The sequence below is a fragment of the Quercus suber genome, unplaced genomic scaffold, assembly GCF_002906115.3.
Source record: "Quercus suber isolate HL8 unplaced genomic scaffold, Cork oak 2.0 scaffold_99, whole genome shotgun sequence".
NCBI lineage: Eukaryota > Viridiplantae > Streptophyta > Magnoliopsida > Fagales > Fagaceae > Quercus > Quercus suber.
In genome coordinates this window covers 269,724-285,200 of record NW_027069564.1, presented here as the reverse complement: position 1 = coordinate 285,200, position 15,477 = coordinate 269,724, and the positions used below count along the sequence as shown (strand labels likewise).

Genomic DNA, 15,477 nt, shown 5'->3' with positions numbered 1-15,477 from the left:
CACTTGCATCATGGAATTTCAAACCACAGGTTGGCAGTTTAAATTTCAGTCAAACCATAGGTGGGTAAGTTGTAATTTATTCAAAAGAAAAATGAAGAGAAAAAGTTAGAGAAAGTATAACAATAAGTTAGGAAATTAAAAAAAAAAAAAAAAAAAGAGTTTAAAAATGTTGAAATGGGTAGATGATGTGGCTCATCATGAGTATAGCAACAATAAATGTTACGCTTCATCTTTTAAATATATACTAGTCGCAAACTCATGCGATGGGTGAAAATATATAATTATTTTGCAATATGATATAATGTATAATTTATCCTCTAAAAATTATTGAAAATAATTTGTTCTCTTTAAAAATTGAACTATTTTTAGAAGTATTATCTAAGTCAATGATCCTAAACCCTGCAAGAGCCAAATTCCATATTTAGCATTATTAAAATCAAATAAAAATTAAACCCCCAATCATGTTCTTAGATTTTCTATTTCCTCATAACGAAACTTTTGAGATAGACTTTTTATTGTCTATTGGACTGCGAGATCAAATTATTATGTTCTGCACATAATAAGAAAAAGTGTACTAAACATAATATTTGTTGAAGCCAAACATAAATTGAGAAAGGTCCCACACACAAAAAAAAAAAAAAAAAAAAAAAAAAAAAAAAAAAAACTCCATTGAGTAAAAAAATATGAAAACAGTAATTGGAGTATAATACATTAAACTTTGGTTTTCTTTTCTTCTTATTTTTTACATAGAGTTAAACAAATGTCAAATGTAAGAAAACTAAAATATTAAAGATAAACAAATTGAACGGCTAAAACACAAATATAAAATAAAAATTGTAAAACATGAATATGAAGTAAGAAGTTGTTGTAGAGATTTCTAATTCTTGAAAACCCTTCTTATAATTGACAAACCAATCCTAGCCTCCCATAGCCCCAAAGTGATCAGACTGTTAGCAACCCACAAAAAAGCATTTCATCCACAAACTTTAGAAATCCAATGGAAAAACTGAAGTTGGGAGAAAAAAAAATATAAAAAGGGAAAGAACACACCTTAAAGGGACTTTCCAAATCTAATGCTACTTTGGCAACTTTTGCGGATGTAGAGAGAGCAACTGGAAATTTATAATGTTAAAAATAACATAGTTAATCACAGGAGTAGCAATTGAAGGGGGAAATGAAGAGTTTAGAATTGGAAAAAAGGCCAAATTAATGGTGAGTTGGATTTCATGAGTTAAAGAATGTGTAAGGTTGTTCATAGTGAGTTGGATTTAATGAGTTAGAGAAGGTGTAAAGTTCCACTATTTATTTATATATTAATATTGTTTAAAAAATGAAGGGGAAAAAAATGTAACATGAATCATGATGGATGATGTAGCTCAACTGGAGTGTAGAAACGATAAATGCAACGTTTTAGCTTTTAAATATATATAAATAGATATAAATGTCCAGTCTCATGACTTGGTTTATGCATGCTTGTCTGTTAATTGTCTATTGATGGATGGCACATCACTTCATCTTCATGTGCAAACCTTTATTGCTCTGTTGTTTTGTGCATTAGTCTGTTCTTATATAATTTTATTTTCTTAATGTAATTCCCAATTCACTGAGCTCACGTCGTAAAATGCTTATGCTTTTATTAAAAGGCTTGGGAGGGACATGAGTTGGATTTACAACTGTAAAATGAGTTTCATACTCTCATGGTTATTGAAATCAGTCTGTGTATTCAAATGCTATCTTGATTAATTTCACACTTTATGAGATTTAAAATAAGTCCTAATCTCCTTTAAACAGATCAAGAGATTTAAATGTATGACTTGATTGAAATTACCCGTTCAATCATGCCTCCATTTTGACATATACTTTTCATCCCTTATGTGTCTTTTTAAGTCATGAAAGTGTGAGATTGCCATCTTCAACAATGTATTATAATTAAGGGTCAGGTTTAGGTCCAGTGTTCAACAGTATTGGACCCGTTGAGATGATGACATGTGTCCATTTTTGGATACATGCCATTATCTAACCGGGTCCAATGCACTGGATGCACTGGACCTAAACTAAGTCCTATAATTAAACATTATAAGCATAACTCAAAATATAACCAAAAGTCTTAGGGTGTCTATCATAGCCTTAAAATCCTGCAAGAAATTGATGTCTTTGGTCGAAACTCTAGGGATCTTAGTATTGCATCAACTAGATCTTTTCTAGAGCATCTTCTTGCTCGCTAAGCTCCATCATGACAAAAACAAAGACGAAGATTCGGGTCCAATTTGAAGGTTTACGACAGATTTGAGTTTGCTCGATTATGGTTATGGGTTATGATACTAGGATTGCTCGATTTTTACCTCAACTAAATAATTTGCAAGATGCTTGATTTTGTTGCTGAATTTGTTTGTGTTTTGGGCTTAATTTTTTTTTTGTTTAAATCTTTTTTTTAAAATTTAATTAACAATTTTAAAAATTTTAAAAAGTATTTTATTATTATTTTTAATTTTTTTTTAAACTTATAAAATTCAAAGAAAACCAAAACTATGTCATTTTCGAAGGCACTAACACCACACTTTTGACAGAGAGGGATGACTCAAATAAAGTTAAAATTTAGAGGACTGAATTAAGTAAAGTTTAAAAAGTTAGATCATTAAATTGAGAAAAAGTGAAGTTAGAGGACTAGATTGAATTTTACGCATACTTAAAACATACAAAAATTGTAATTTAGCAAAACAAAGAAGGAGCCAAATGAAAAATGGAGAGTATATAACGGCTCCTCCAACTCCAACTTGTAGTTAAAAACCCAATTTCACATTGTCTTCCCGCGGGAAAAAACAGAAAAAGGAATTTCTTTTTTGGGTGAGAGAATAAGAAGGAACCATCTCCTTCACTTTCGTTCTCAAAAACACAGAGAGGAAGAGAAGAAAAGAGAAAGAGAAGGATCAAGAAAGCAACACACTGTAGTCAATGTACTCTTTTCTTTTTCCTAGTCTTTGCCATTTCAAGCAAAGAAAGTCTTTCTAGGAGAATCAAACAAAGAAAGAATTGCCAAACAAAAACTCTTTTTTTTTTTTTTTTTTTGGGTTCTACAAAATTACCAACTTGCACTGAACTTTTGGTTGAATTCTTGTGCATTTTTCTTGTTGCATTCTTGATTCTTGTTACTTTCTTTTGATGGGTTTCTCATATAACAGCTTTTGTGTTCTTTGAGAGAGAGAACACAACTCTTTTAGAGAGGAAGAAAGAAAAGAAAAAAATGTTTGAAATTTCCTCTGTAATCTTCATCCATTTTTTTTTTTAAATTAACATTTTGATTCGTTTTACGCTATGTTTTTGTATTGAAAGGTGTTTTTTTTTTTTTTTTTTAAATTTTCCCAACAAAGATTATCCCAATTTGTATTTTGAGCTCTTTCAGTTGTACTTTAATGCTTCCTCTTCCTCAGCTGAGAAAACAGAGAGCATTAGGGTTTTGGACTGAGGATAGAGGAAATTTTGTTTAGCTTTCAATTTATGCATCTGGGAAATTCAATTTGGGGGTTTCTTTCTTGTTCAACAAGTTTTATGTGAAATTTTGTAATTGAAATAATGGGATGTGAGTGAAAGTTTGATATTGGGTGTTTTGTTTTGCAGGTTTTGGTTTTGGGGGTTAAGGAATTATGGCCATAGCAGTATGCCAATGGGTGAGCCAGAGATCATACGCTTCGAACAAGGATGGGAGCTTATGCAGAAGGCGATCACAAAGCTGAAGAACATTCTAGAAGGGTTGCCCGAGCCGCAGTTCAGCAGCAAGGACTACATGATGCTCTACGTATTGATCTCTTTGCCATTTTGCTTTATTTGCTTTGTTTTATAATTGTTATTATTTTTATGAATTGTGTGTGTTTTAAAGTTTTAGAGTTTGATGGAAATGATTGTGATGTTGTTTGTTTTGCTAGATGTTATATGCACAGAACCATCTATAACACGTGTACACAGAGGCCTCCTCATGATTATTCCCAACAGATCTACTATAAGTACCGGGAAACATTTGAAGAGTACATAACTTCAACGGTGAGGAATATTACATGTTTTCTTGCAAATTTTTTTTGAAGTGGCTTGAAGAAATGTGTGTGTGTGTGTGTGATAAAACTGCTTGCTGTAGAATGTGTGTGGTATAGGATTGAATGGTTACGGAATAGGAAATGCTGTGTGAGTTGTATAAAATCAGGGAAGACGTCAGGCTTCCTTTCCTCTTTGGAAGGCAACGAATATTTTTAGTTGAATCTTATTCTTGTGTGACATTGGAAAATTGGAGTTCTCCTTACTAGGTTTTATCCTCTATGTTTGGTTGGGTTCAGTTGTGGGTTGCGAAGACAATGGTTTATTGCCGTAATTGAAATCTCGCTAGCCCACAAGGGAAGGTTATTACATAGTGAGGCATTGACAGATCTCTGCTAAGAGATGTTTAGTATGCTATTACTGGATATATTATTTTGAACATGAAGAATTAGACTGAGGTCTCTTGATACCATAGTTAGTGAGGAGTTTTTTTTTTTTTTTTTTTTTTTATTATTACCTTTGCGTTATTAAAGAGTTAAATGTATCAGGCTCGACCTTTATTTTACTGTCAGCAGAATTGGCAGTTATTTATTTTACTTTGAAACACATTTTTTGTTTATAATAAGGGAAGCATTTCTTTAGGGTTTTAGCATTCAACTCTCAAAAACCTAAAATCCATATGCGCTATATGAACCAATGGGTCAATGATTGAGTAAAGGCACTCTAATGGCAAGCATTAGATTGTTGTGACACATGACACCTAAATTATTACGAAAAAGAATTCCATTTGAAAGGGAGGTTAGTCAGAGTGTTGCTTGATGTGGTGTGATGGAAAGCTTAAATGTTAAGGAGAGATTTGATAGAATAATTACATATGATACTAACACTATTATCAGAGTAAATATTATCACCTGGTCACTACCAACAGATTGAGCCATCAGAATGAGACTTCTTAAGGTGTTATATTCACCCTTACAGATCCAAGATCCCTACATTTGGCCTCTCTGTCAAGACAAGTGAGCATCCTTCCCATCTCTGAAGTGGCTGTTATATTTCTTTTGAGTTACCTCATTCTCAAATTGGAGAACAATTTTGTTAATTTTCAATAGGTTTCACATTTACTTGTCGATCATTTGATTGCCTCTGCTGCATGTTGATTAGATTTTAAGTTCATGCTTTGTTGCCCATTTTTTGCATGCAAAAATGAGATTAAGGAAACATTAAAAGGTAATATTACACATCCACTGTAATTTAATATTGTTACTGCTTGTTATACCATTCTCAGAAGCCTTCCGCCTTTCAAGTTCTCCATGGTTTGTGATTGTGTTAAAAGATGAAGAAAGCATTCTTATTGTTTTCTTTGGAAAAGAAGTATTACTGGTTATTGTTTGTTTGGTTCTGAGATTAGTATTATCATATCAGCACTTTAGTCTTTAGACTTTAGTTATCTATGAGGAGTGAGGAAACTGTCTGGAAAANATTGGGTGCATAACTTACCAATAAATAAAATGTATTTATAGTTCTCTTGCAATCAACTTCTAACGGTTTCTTCTTCTGTACAGGTATTACCATCTTTAAAAGAGAAGCATGATGAATTTATGTTGAGAGAGCTTGTGAAAAGGTGGGCAATCTACAAAGTCTGGGGAGATGGCTTTCTCATTTCTTCAGTTATCTTGATCGATATTTTATTGCTCGGAGGAACCTTCCGCGCCTTAATGAAGTTGGACTTACTTGCTTCCGTGATCTGGTATATCATGTCTGAACCCCTATGTGATGGTTCCATCTTGATTAATGTTGTATAGGCCATTCTTATTTTTATTGCCTCTTGATAATGGATTAGTTCACATTCCAAATTAAGGCTTAACAGTCTTGCATTCAATTTTATGTTCATTTTCCTTCAAAAGAAATATAAATCGTGATACGGAATTACCAGATTTGCTAGATGGCTGTGCTTTTCATGCATCCTAGTTTTTTGTTTTTTTATTTTGGTTCTAAGCACGCTGCCTGTGTGCTTTGGCTTTTTCATTGTACCTTTTCAATGTTTTTGGAATGAAGTATTATTTACATATCAAAAAAATTTTAATTCTGATTTCAGGTATACCAGGAGTTCAATGGAAAATTTAGGGATGTTGTAATTTCTCTGATATGTTTGTACTTTTGCCTGTCTTATATACTGCACTTGTATAGCCCTGAAATAAGTCTACTTAAAACAATTCTATTCAATCAGATTGATAAAGAACGTGAAGGAGAGCAGGTGGATCAACCTTTACTGAGGAATGTTTTAGATATATTTGTCGCAATTGGAATGGGGCAAATGGATCAGTATGAAAATGATTTTGAGGCAGCGTTTCTTAAAGATACTGTTGCTTACTATTCTCAGAAAGCTTCCAGCTGGATTCTAGAAGATTCTTGTCCAGATTATATGCTAAAAGTAAACTTTATATGCCCTTATTATTTGGTAAAAAGTGATTTCTTATAAATATAGAATTATTCCTAATGTGTGTTGGGAATTCCAGGCTGAGAAGTGCTTAAGATGAGAGAAAGATGGGGTTTCTCTTTACTTTCATTCTAGTACTGAGGCAAAGCTACTGGAGGTTTGTACCTTTTATATTTAAAAAAAAAAAAAAAAGTAATCTAGCTTTCCTGGTGTAGTAGTCCTGTGAATGATGTTTTATTAGGTTGATGAAAGATTAAATGTTTTAGTGATGCTCATTGATTCTTGCAATGCCTTTCAATGTTTTATTACTAAATCTGTAAATCTGGCTGCTACTTTGTTATTATGACTTCTTCTTTCTTCATTGTAGAAAGTTCAACATGAGTTTTTGTCTGCATATGTGACCCAACTGCTTGAAAAAGATGACTCTCAATGCCATGCATTGGTTAGAAACGACAAGGTACTTGGTAATTATATTATTTTTGAAATAGTTTTGCTGAGATTATTTTAAAATTGGGCAGTTATTGCTGCTTTCTTATCACTTTATTTTTTATTTTTTTATTATTTTTTTTTTTGTGTTTAATGATGTCTAAGGTGGAAGATTTGTCAAGAATGTCCGGGCTTCTTTTTTATTTATCAAAAAATTAAAAAAAATAAAAAAAAAAAGGGGTTCAGGCTTCTTTTTAAAATACCTCAAGGCATAGAACCTGTTTCCAGCATATTTAAGTAGGTTAGTAGCCTCCAGCTTATGCTTTATCCATTTGTCTTCAATTTATAAGGGATCTTACGTATGGCACATCTTCCTTCTTTCTCATTAAAGCTGTTTTTTCCACTGTAATGCAGCATGTCACTGCTGAAGTAACAGCCTTGGTCAAACAAGCAGAAGATGCAGCAAGCAACAAGAAGGTCTGTGCCATGATTTCTTTTCAATGATTTTTCCAAGAAGGTGTTTTTGGTCACTTAATACCACAGTAGGAATCAAATAAGCAAATACTTTTTTTTTCATAACCTTGAGGTGGCATCCATACTTCTTCTTCACATAAGTGTTTTATTGTTCTTATATTCATGGAGCCATTCTAAAATCTTGGTGACAACATGCAACACTTGAATTATTTCATACATGGTACATTTCCCTGTACAAAATGTAAGATTAGATACATTTGGTTTACTTGACTTTTGTGTTTTGTTTGCACTTAATTGGTAGGCCTTTTTGTTGCCCTATTGCTCAGTAAACTTTAGAATGTCTGAAGTATCCAATGGGATCTCTGGCAGAAATTCAGTAGTCTGAGGCCATATGCTACATTCTAATTTGTTCCTTGTTTTGAAGACTGATTTTGAGGTTGAGTTCTAGTTAGCCAATATGAATATGTTTCAGAGATGTGATAGGTATATATGGAAATATAAAACAAAACTTATAACAGTATAAAAATAAGCATGTAAAGATCACTTGTTACAGCAAAGTGGAATACTGGAATCAAAAGAGTGAGGCATGAAGACACAGAAAATGTTATATAAAAAAATAATTACATGCAAAAAGATTAATTTTAATTTATAGTCATTATAAGTTCATTATGAATACAGCCATTATAAGTATGAGTCCATCAAGTGTACGGTTACCATAGCTTATCTGGGTGAATTGGCTTATGTGTATGATCTTTCAAAATTAAAATTATTTCTAGGTTCTTAATTACTCATTTTTAATGACCCGATGCTAATCATTTAAGAAAATGTAATGAGTAAATAGCAACCTGATTGGATTGATAAATGTAAAGATGACTCAGCCAATTATTACTGAATTTTTCAACTTTTTTTTTTTTTTTTTTTGAGAATAAGTGAGAAAATCCTTCAATTTTTTTTTAATCTAACAGAAAATCACACTTTGTAAGTTCACTTGCAATCTAAAATGTGAGTTCCAATAGGCTTACAATTTGAGCCACATCTTAAATACCTTCACATTACATATCATCTTATGATTAGTGATAAATAATATTAGCATTAGTGACTTAGTATAGTCTGATGCAAGAAAAATGATCAGAATGATAAGATCAGTGGCTTATTCCAGACCATTGTATCTTGACCATTGCGTACTACTCTTTTTTTTTTTTTTAATTGATCTTTTTTATATGTGCCAGTATTTGAACAGTTCATTTTTCCAGTAATGCTCACTATTGTTTTTTCTTATCTTATTTTCACATGCGGAGAAGGACTTGGTTGGTTTGCAGGAACAGGTAATTGTATGAAGATTGTACTTGTAGAATTTGTCTGGACTGTTTAATTATTGGAAACTGTTATAGATTGTGTGCTCTTCAGGTTTTTGTCAGAAAAGTGATTGAGTTGCATGAAAAATACCTAGCATATGTGAATGATTATCACACTTTTCGTAAGGTTTGTGTTAGAAAATGCCTTCAGGGTTTTCATGATCACACACATATGTTCCTCTACATCTAAATATTCTGTGTTTCATTTTAGGCGCTCAAGGAGGCTTTTGAGGTCTTCTGCAACATGGGGGTTTCTGGAAGCTCAAGTGCAGAATTGCTTGCTACCTTTTGTGATAACATTCTTAAAAAAGGCAGTAGTGGGAAACTGAGTGATGAAGACATTGAAGAAACACATGAAAAGGTCTCCTTCACTCCTGATGAGTTATTCTATTTAGCTTCTAATAGAAATATTTTAGAACTTCATAATTTTCTAATCAACCTGCAGGTAGTAAAGTTGCTTGACTATATCAGCGATATGGACCTGTTCGCCAAATTCTATAGGTAAATAGTCATATTTTCAAATATCTGTTGTCTTCAATCAATTCTTTTGAAAATTGAAATTGTATTGATTATTGCTTTATGCTTACTTTAAGAATAAGAAGTTGTAAATGATTAATTTATGTTGTATAATTTATGGCAGGAAGAAGCTTGCCCAACGGCTTCTTTTTGATGAGAGTGCAAATGATGACCATGAGAGGAGTATTTTGACGAAGATTAAGCAGAAATGTGGTGGCCAGTTCACCTCAAAGATGGAGAGAATGGTTAGTTACCTTAAAATTGTTCAGGAACTAAATTTTAAATGTTATAATGAAGTACATTTTTTTATACTGATGGATCCCAATATTTTATCACTATTCAATATCCAAAATAGTACTCTAGTGCAGACTTATTCCATTGAATTTTTTTTCCTTCTTGTAGGTTACCGACTTAACATTGACCAGGGAAATCTGGACCAGCTTTGAGGAGTATCTGAGTAATAATTCACATGCAAATCCAGGGATTGACTTGACTGTTACTGTTCTGACTACTGGCTTTTGGCCAAGTTACAAGTCTTTTGACCTCAACCTTCCACCAGAGTTGGTAATTTGGAATTCTTTTGTTGATATGATATAAATTTGCAAATGTTAATTATTGTGGAAGTCACTAACATCCTTCTCTTTTACTGCTATTGCTCTGGGTCAAGTGTGTCCAAATTTTCCGGGAATTCTATCAAACAAAAACAAAGCACAGAAAACTTACGTGGATATACTCTTTGGGTACTTGTAATATCAGTGGGAAATTTGAACCCAAAACTATGGAACTGATTGTGACCACTTCTCAGGTGATATGTTCACAAAGTTTTATTTCTATTCTGTTAATGCTTTTATGTGGTTATGAGTGCCACTTCCGAATGGATTTATTTCTTTCTATTATAGAGGGTTAATTCTTCTTCTTGTGGGACAGACTTCGGCCCTGTTGCTTTTCAATTCCTCAGATAGATTGAGTTACTCAGACATCATGACAGAATTAAACTTGACCGATAATGACGTTGTTAGACTTCTCCTCTCCTTGTCATGTGCGAAGTACAAGATTCTGAACAAGGAGCCTAACACGAAAACAATATCTCCTACTGATTCCTTTGAGTTCAACTCAAAGTTTACTGACAAAATGAGGAGGATCAAGGTACTGAGCTATTTTCTGAATGTCTAGTTCCAGTTTGCCTTTTCAATTTACTGATTTTTGCTAGGGATGTTTAATCTATTGCTTGGTTTGATGTGCAGATTCCTCTCCCTCCAGTGGATGAGAAGAAGAAAGTAATTGAAGATGTTGACAAAGACAGACGGTATGCCATTGATGCCTCAATTGTGCGCGTCATGAAGAGCCGTAAAGTTTTAGGCCACCAGCAGCTGGTCATGGAGTGTGTTGAGCAGTTGGGTCGCATGTTCAAGGTTTTTATGGCACCTCTTTTCCTCATATATAATTTATGTCTTGTTTCTTTTAATCAGCTGTATCTCACTGCTGTTGCTTGAAATGTGATTATGCAGCCCGATTTGAAGGCAATAAAAAAGCGCATTGATGATCTTATCACTTGAGATTATTTGGAAAGAGAAAAGGACAACCCTAATTTGTTCAGATACTTGGCATGAGGTGTCCTAGTTGATTATCACCAAATGAATTGGTGACTATTAATGCTGCAAATAACAAAGAAAAAGGGGTCAGTTCATGGTGGAGAGAGAGGGCAAAGGCTTGTATATAAATGCCACTAAGTGAGCGCCTCTTTTTTTGTTGATTGCTTAGAAGCTGTAAGCGTAGAATGCTTGTACATTTCGCCTTGAAAGCTAGGTTATGGACAACAACTGTAGATTGAGCACCCAGATTGGAGAAATTGTAATTGATTCTATAAAGTGGTCCAGTGCACCAGTTGGATGCCGCCCTGTATCTTAGTGTTGTAATTTTTTGTAATGTCCATCTCATGACTTAGTTTCTGCCTGTTTGTTAATTGCTTATCTCCACCAACCTCCCCCCCCCCCCCCCCCCCCCCTGAGTTTCATATTCTCTCATGGTTTTAGAAATCAGTCTCTGTATTCAAACACGATCAGGATGAATTTCACACTTTATGGGATTTAAATAATTCCTAGCCATTAGCCCCAAATATTATTGCCAATCAATTGTCAGTCATGGATTGTGATGTCATGTTGGAGCCATTATTCCCGTCAATTGGTGATTATGTATTGTGATGTATGATTATATAGTATCCAGAAACCATCATATGCAAAGACCCTAATAAATTTGTGGGGAGAGAACTAGTCATTGTTATAAATGTACGGTTTTGATGAGATCTGAACTCATTTGCATTTCTTTTTTAAAGAGTGAATGAGGGTTCTAACACAGACACCGCAAGCTCCATTCATTTGCACGTGGAGAGAACTAGTCACTGTTATAAATGTACAGTTTTGATGAGATCTGAACTCATTTGCATTTTTTTTAAAGAGTGAATGAGGGGTTCTAACTCAGACACCACAAGCTCCATTCATTTGCATGTCTTTGATGTCATTGTATCAAAATGATTTTTTAGACACAAACAGACATAGTAGCTATCTACTTGCTGTAATTGTTCACTGCCTCTTAATTATGTTGTTTGGTCCTGTCTGATTTTGTCGATGCTGATACACTCAGCTGCTACATAGAACCTCTTTACTGTCAGACTGCCGTTGGCAAATTTAGATGTATCCTAACTTCTTCTGTAACGAAAGTAACAATTATAAAACATTAATTTTTCATTTCAATCCTAAATGTGTTGGGGGTTCTGATAACAGATAGGAAGGTCATAAAGAGTTTTAAGGCTTTTAATCTTTTAATGTTTCTGTTGTGAGAATAATTTCAAGGCCTTACTTACCTTATGAACAAAAACAAATCCAAATTGATATTTGCTCAAATTATGTTGGCAGGCAAAGATGGAGGTAGCTCTCACTCAGATTTGCAATTTTGGTCATGATAATGAAATGCATGAGTGGTAATGTGCTACTTTAACCAATTTTACACGGCATCAACTTCTTAGGCAGGTAAACAGCTCGTGATTAGTCCAATGTGCGAGACTAACTTCTTGCAACCCAATTGAGGCTAACTTAAAGACCAAACAATGAAAAGAAAATCATTAAAAAATAATTGACTCACACTGCTGGTCTAGGCCTAACTAGGTTCTACTTTGCTTTATGATAGGAAATTCACACCAATTGAGTTTTGTTGGCAAGATTTTACTGGTTCTTATTTGAACCCACTTTTGACATCATTTTTTTACTTACCACTAACAATCTGCCGCATAAGTTGGGTGTGAAATTTAAAGGCGAAAGTAATTTTCTTTTCTTTTTTAAATAAAGTTTTTTTGTAAAATTTGTCTGAAACTAGTTCTAGGATAATTATCACAAGTTGTCCTGTCCTGCACAATTTGTTTTTCTTGCGCAAGCAAACGACAAAAGAAAACTGCAGAGTTTTCTCCATATTCTAGTGTGAACAATATGAGTGATTTATTTATAATATACTATAAACTTCGAACTTCAAAGTTGGACTATACATGCATAAAAAGAAGGGTTGGAATGAGGTTCAATGAATGTGAACAAACAAACAAACAAACGTGCCAAATTCACAATTCGCTTATGTAAAACGAAAGCAAAATTAACGGTCCTCTTCACATTCCCCACTCATGAAAAAGAGACCAAGAATAGCTCCCATGAACACACACAATCTACTACTAGTACCTACACCCTTGCTTGTCTTTTTCTTTCTTCCAATGGTTACACTTTTTGGTTTGCTTTTGTCTTCAACAAATTATTTGTTTAATCATGTTGGGCAATCGCTATTTAAGCTTGTGAATTGAACCCATTTGCTGAGATCACCCTCAAACTCTAACCCCAAAGACAAACAGAGAGCTATTATTGGAAAAAGATAGTTTGGAGGTAAGGGAGGTGAAGTTTTATTTCCTCCAATAACTTGAGGTAATGGCATTGGCAAGTAGGTACAGCAAGCAAAGCACACCTTTGCGTAAGCACTAGGTTTCTACTAGTGGGTTGTCATTTCCAAAAGTCATGAAATGGGTCCAGACCTTGTTTTGTTTTGTTTCTCAAACATGGCTACTAGCCTCTCTGCACTCAACCTTCCAAAGTCAAGACTCAAGGAGTTGATTTGTGATTTGATGAATTTTTTTTTTTTTTTTTTAATGTTCTATTTCTTGGGATGTGAATTCCTAAAATATCATTTCAACATTTTGACTTGTAGTTGAAAAAAAAAAAAAAAAACTTGGTCCATGTTTCCATGCCCAAAAAATTGTTAGAGTTACTCTTTATATATATATATATATATATTGACATAGGGGTATTTAATATTCTTGTAATTTTTTCACATCACTAAGTTGAGAAACTAATTGATTAAGCCCTAAATTTTTTCTCAAATCTCTCTCTCTCTCTTTCTTTACTCTTCTTTCCCCTCCTTTAACCCTAATCTCTCATGTTTTACCCCTAAACTTGGTATAAGAGCCAAGTTCCTATCCTAGGACTTTAAATACAAAACATTGACTGAATATCAAATAAATCTTGACTTTAAAGTTTACACACTCTTGAACAATTGATTTTGCTTTTTGAAAAAGTGGTAGGCCGAAACGCAGGATTTGGAATTTCTGCTTAGGAGCTCCATTGCTCAAACACCAAAAATCACCTTTGTTGGACCAAAAAGCACAATTTTAAAATTTTACCAAACACACCCAAAAAAAAAATCACATTTTGAAAATATAATCATTATTTTGACCAAAAATGCGCTAACCAAACGAGCACTTTATTGACTTTATAAGTACCCAAGTCTTTAATCAGTTTCTCTTCCCTGTTTTTTTAAATTCATTTTTGGATAGATCTTTCATGTGTAATCTGTATAGATCTTTAAACAACTAATTTACTCAAAAGGTCTGATCTTACTTGTTACTTAATATCTTCAATTACTATTTCAATGACACTAATTTCTCTTTCAATCCCATCCTCCTTGCCACCACACCCCTCCATCAAAGTGAATAAAGTTTATTTTGATGTTGGAGTCTGATTCAATTTTCTTGTTAAGAAAGGTAGTTCATTTTTTTTNCCAAAGGCAGAAAATGAAAAGTGAAAAGTGTATGTGTAGACTTTCTATAATTTTATTTGCTTAATAGAATCATGAGATGCTTATTCTTTAATTTAAGAAAGGTAGTTCATTTTTTTTTTTTTTTTTTTTTTTTACGTATATATATACTGGAGAAAAAAATTAAAAAATTTCCAAGTTAGTGTGTAAAAAGATCTGAGATTGCAAAGGGTAAGAAGTTTGTTATAATCAAACAAAATAACTCAGTCTGCTTGCAAGATGAACTACATGACTTGGTCATAATACATGCATGTGTATGCCCCTACCATACATTACAAACATATTCCCATTTTTACAAATGACAATCTATTAGTGTTACCCAAAAATTCCCATAATATTCTACCTTGATACCATAAAATACAAATGTTTGTGATACATGTTCCTATGGGTTTGAGTAATGGGGGTAGAGGTAATCATTTAGAGTCATATCACCTTCCTCTGGTTTAAACTATGTCATCTTTTTTACCACAAGACTAATTGCATTATCATTTACTTTGTTGACTATGCTTCTGGACTTGGTTCAACCCAAGACATCATTCTAGTTGCATAGGTCATCGTTGACTGTGCTTGGGTCATTTTTTAACCCATATTTCACAAAGCTCCTTGCATCATCAATTACTTTGGCCTATGTGGTCTCTCAACTTGTTGAACTCTTATGTATTATTTCAATTATATAGTGAAGAATGAGGTATTTGATTGCAGTTATAATAATTACCTTTGTGTACTTCACATCTATGTCATGAATGTTGCAGATTTGCTTTGTGCTCTACTTGTTAGCACTCAAATGTCATTTCAGCTCTTAGTGCTTCCCTCCCTCATACCAATAATATGAATAAACAAACATGCATATATGTGATTTGTGGGCCTCTCCTCTTTCCCACCACTAAGAAAAAGCTCTCTCGCCTTAACCAATGGAATGCCCCATGAGATTCTTAAATTTCGGTTTGATTCTTTCAAAATATTGGGTGGAGGTATTGTTGGGTTTCCCCACATGATTTAATGCTTCTTTCCTTATTAGGAATCTGATAGAGAAAACAGTAAGAATGAAATCTGCTTCTGTTTGATCCATGTTTTCTTCTCTGCTTACAGCTGCTAATTCATGAAAGTCCCCACAACAAACACAAC

General features: G+C 33.4%; 1 protein-coding gene and 1 long non-coding RNA gene across 2 annotated transcripts; both read left to right on the top strand.

Moving 5' to 3' along the window:
- Positions 1 to 2,788: 2,788 nt before the first annotated feature.
- On the top strand, positions 2,789 to 4,034 carry LOC112007706 (uncharacterized). Its single transcript, XR_010629519.1, has 3 exons — positions 2,789 to 2,954; positions 3,616 to 3,793; positions 3,921 to 4,034. It is a non-coding gene; the product is annotated as an uncharacterized LOC112007706 (long non-coding RNA).
- A 1,161-nt stretch (positions 4,035 to 5,195) lies between these two features.
- Positions 5,196 to 11,180, top strand: LOC112015971 (cullin-1). The gene is given in 16 exon segments (XM_065774799.1): positions 5,196 to 5,250; positions 5,309 to 5,403; positions 5,586 to 5,644; positions 5,692 to 5,770; positions 6,251 to 6,454; positions 6,828 to 6,917; positions 7,301 to 7,363; positions 8,693 to 8,842; positions 8,927 to 9,076; positions 9,161 to 9,216; positions 9,356 to 9,476; positions 9,634 to 9,795; positions 9,899 to 10,036; positions 10,159 to 10,377; positions 10,476 to 10,643; positions 10,740 to 11,180. Coding segments are annotated over 16 exon segments (1,911 nt in total). The 3' UTR covers positions 10,842 to 11,180.
- Positions 11,181 to 15,477: the final 4,297 nt, after the last annotated feature.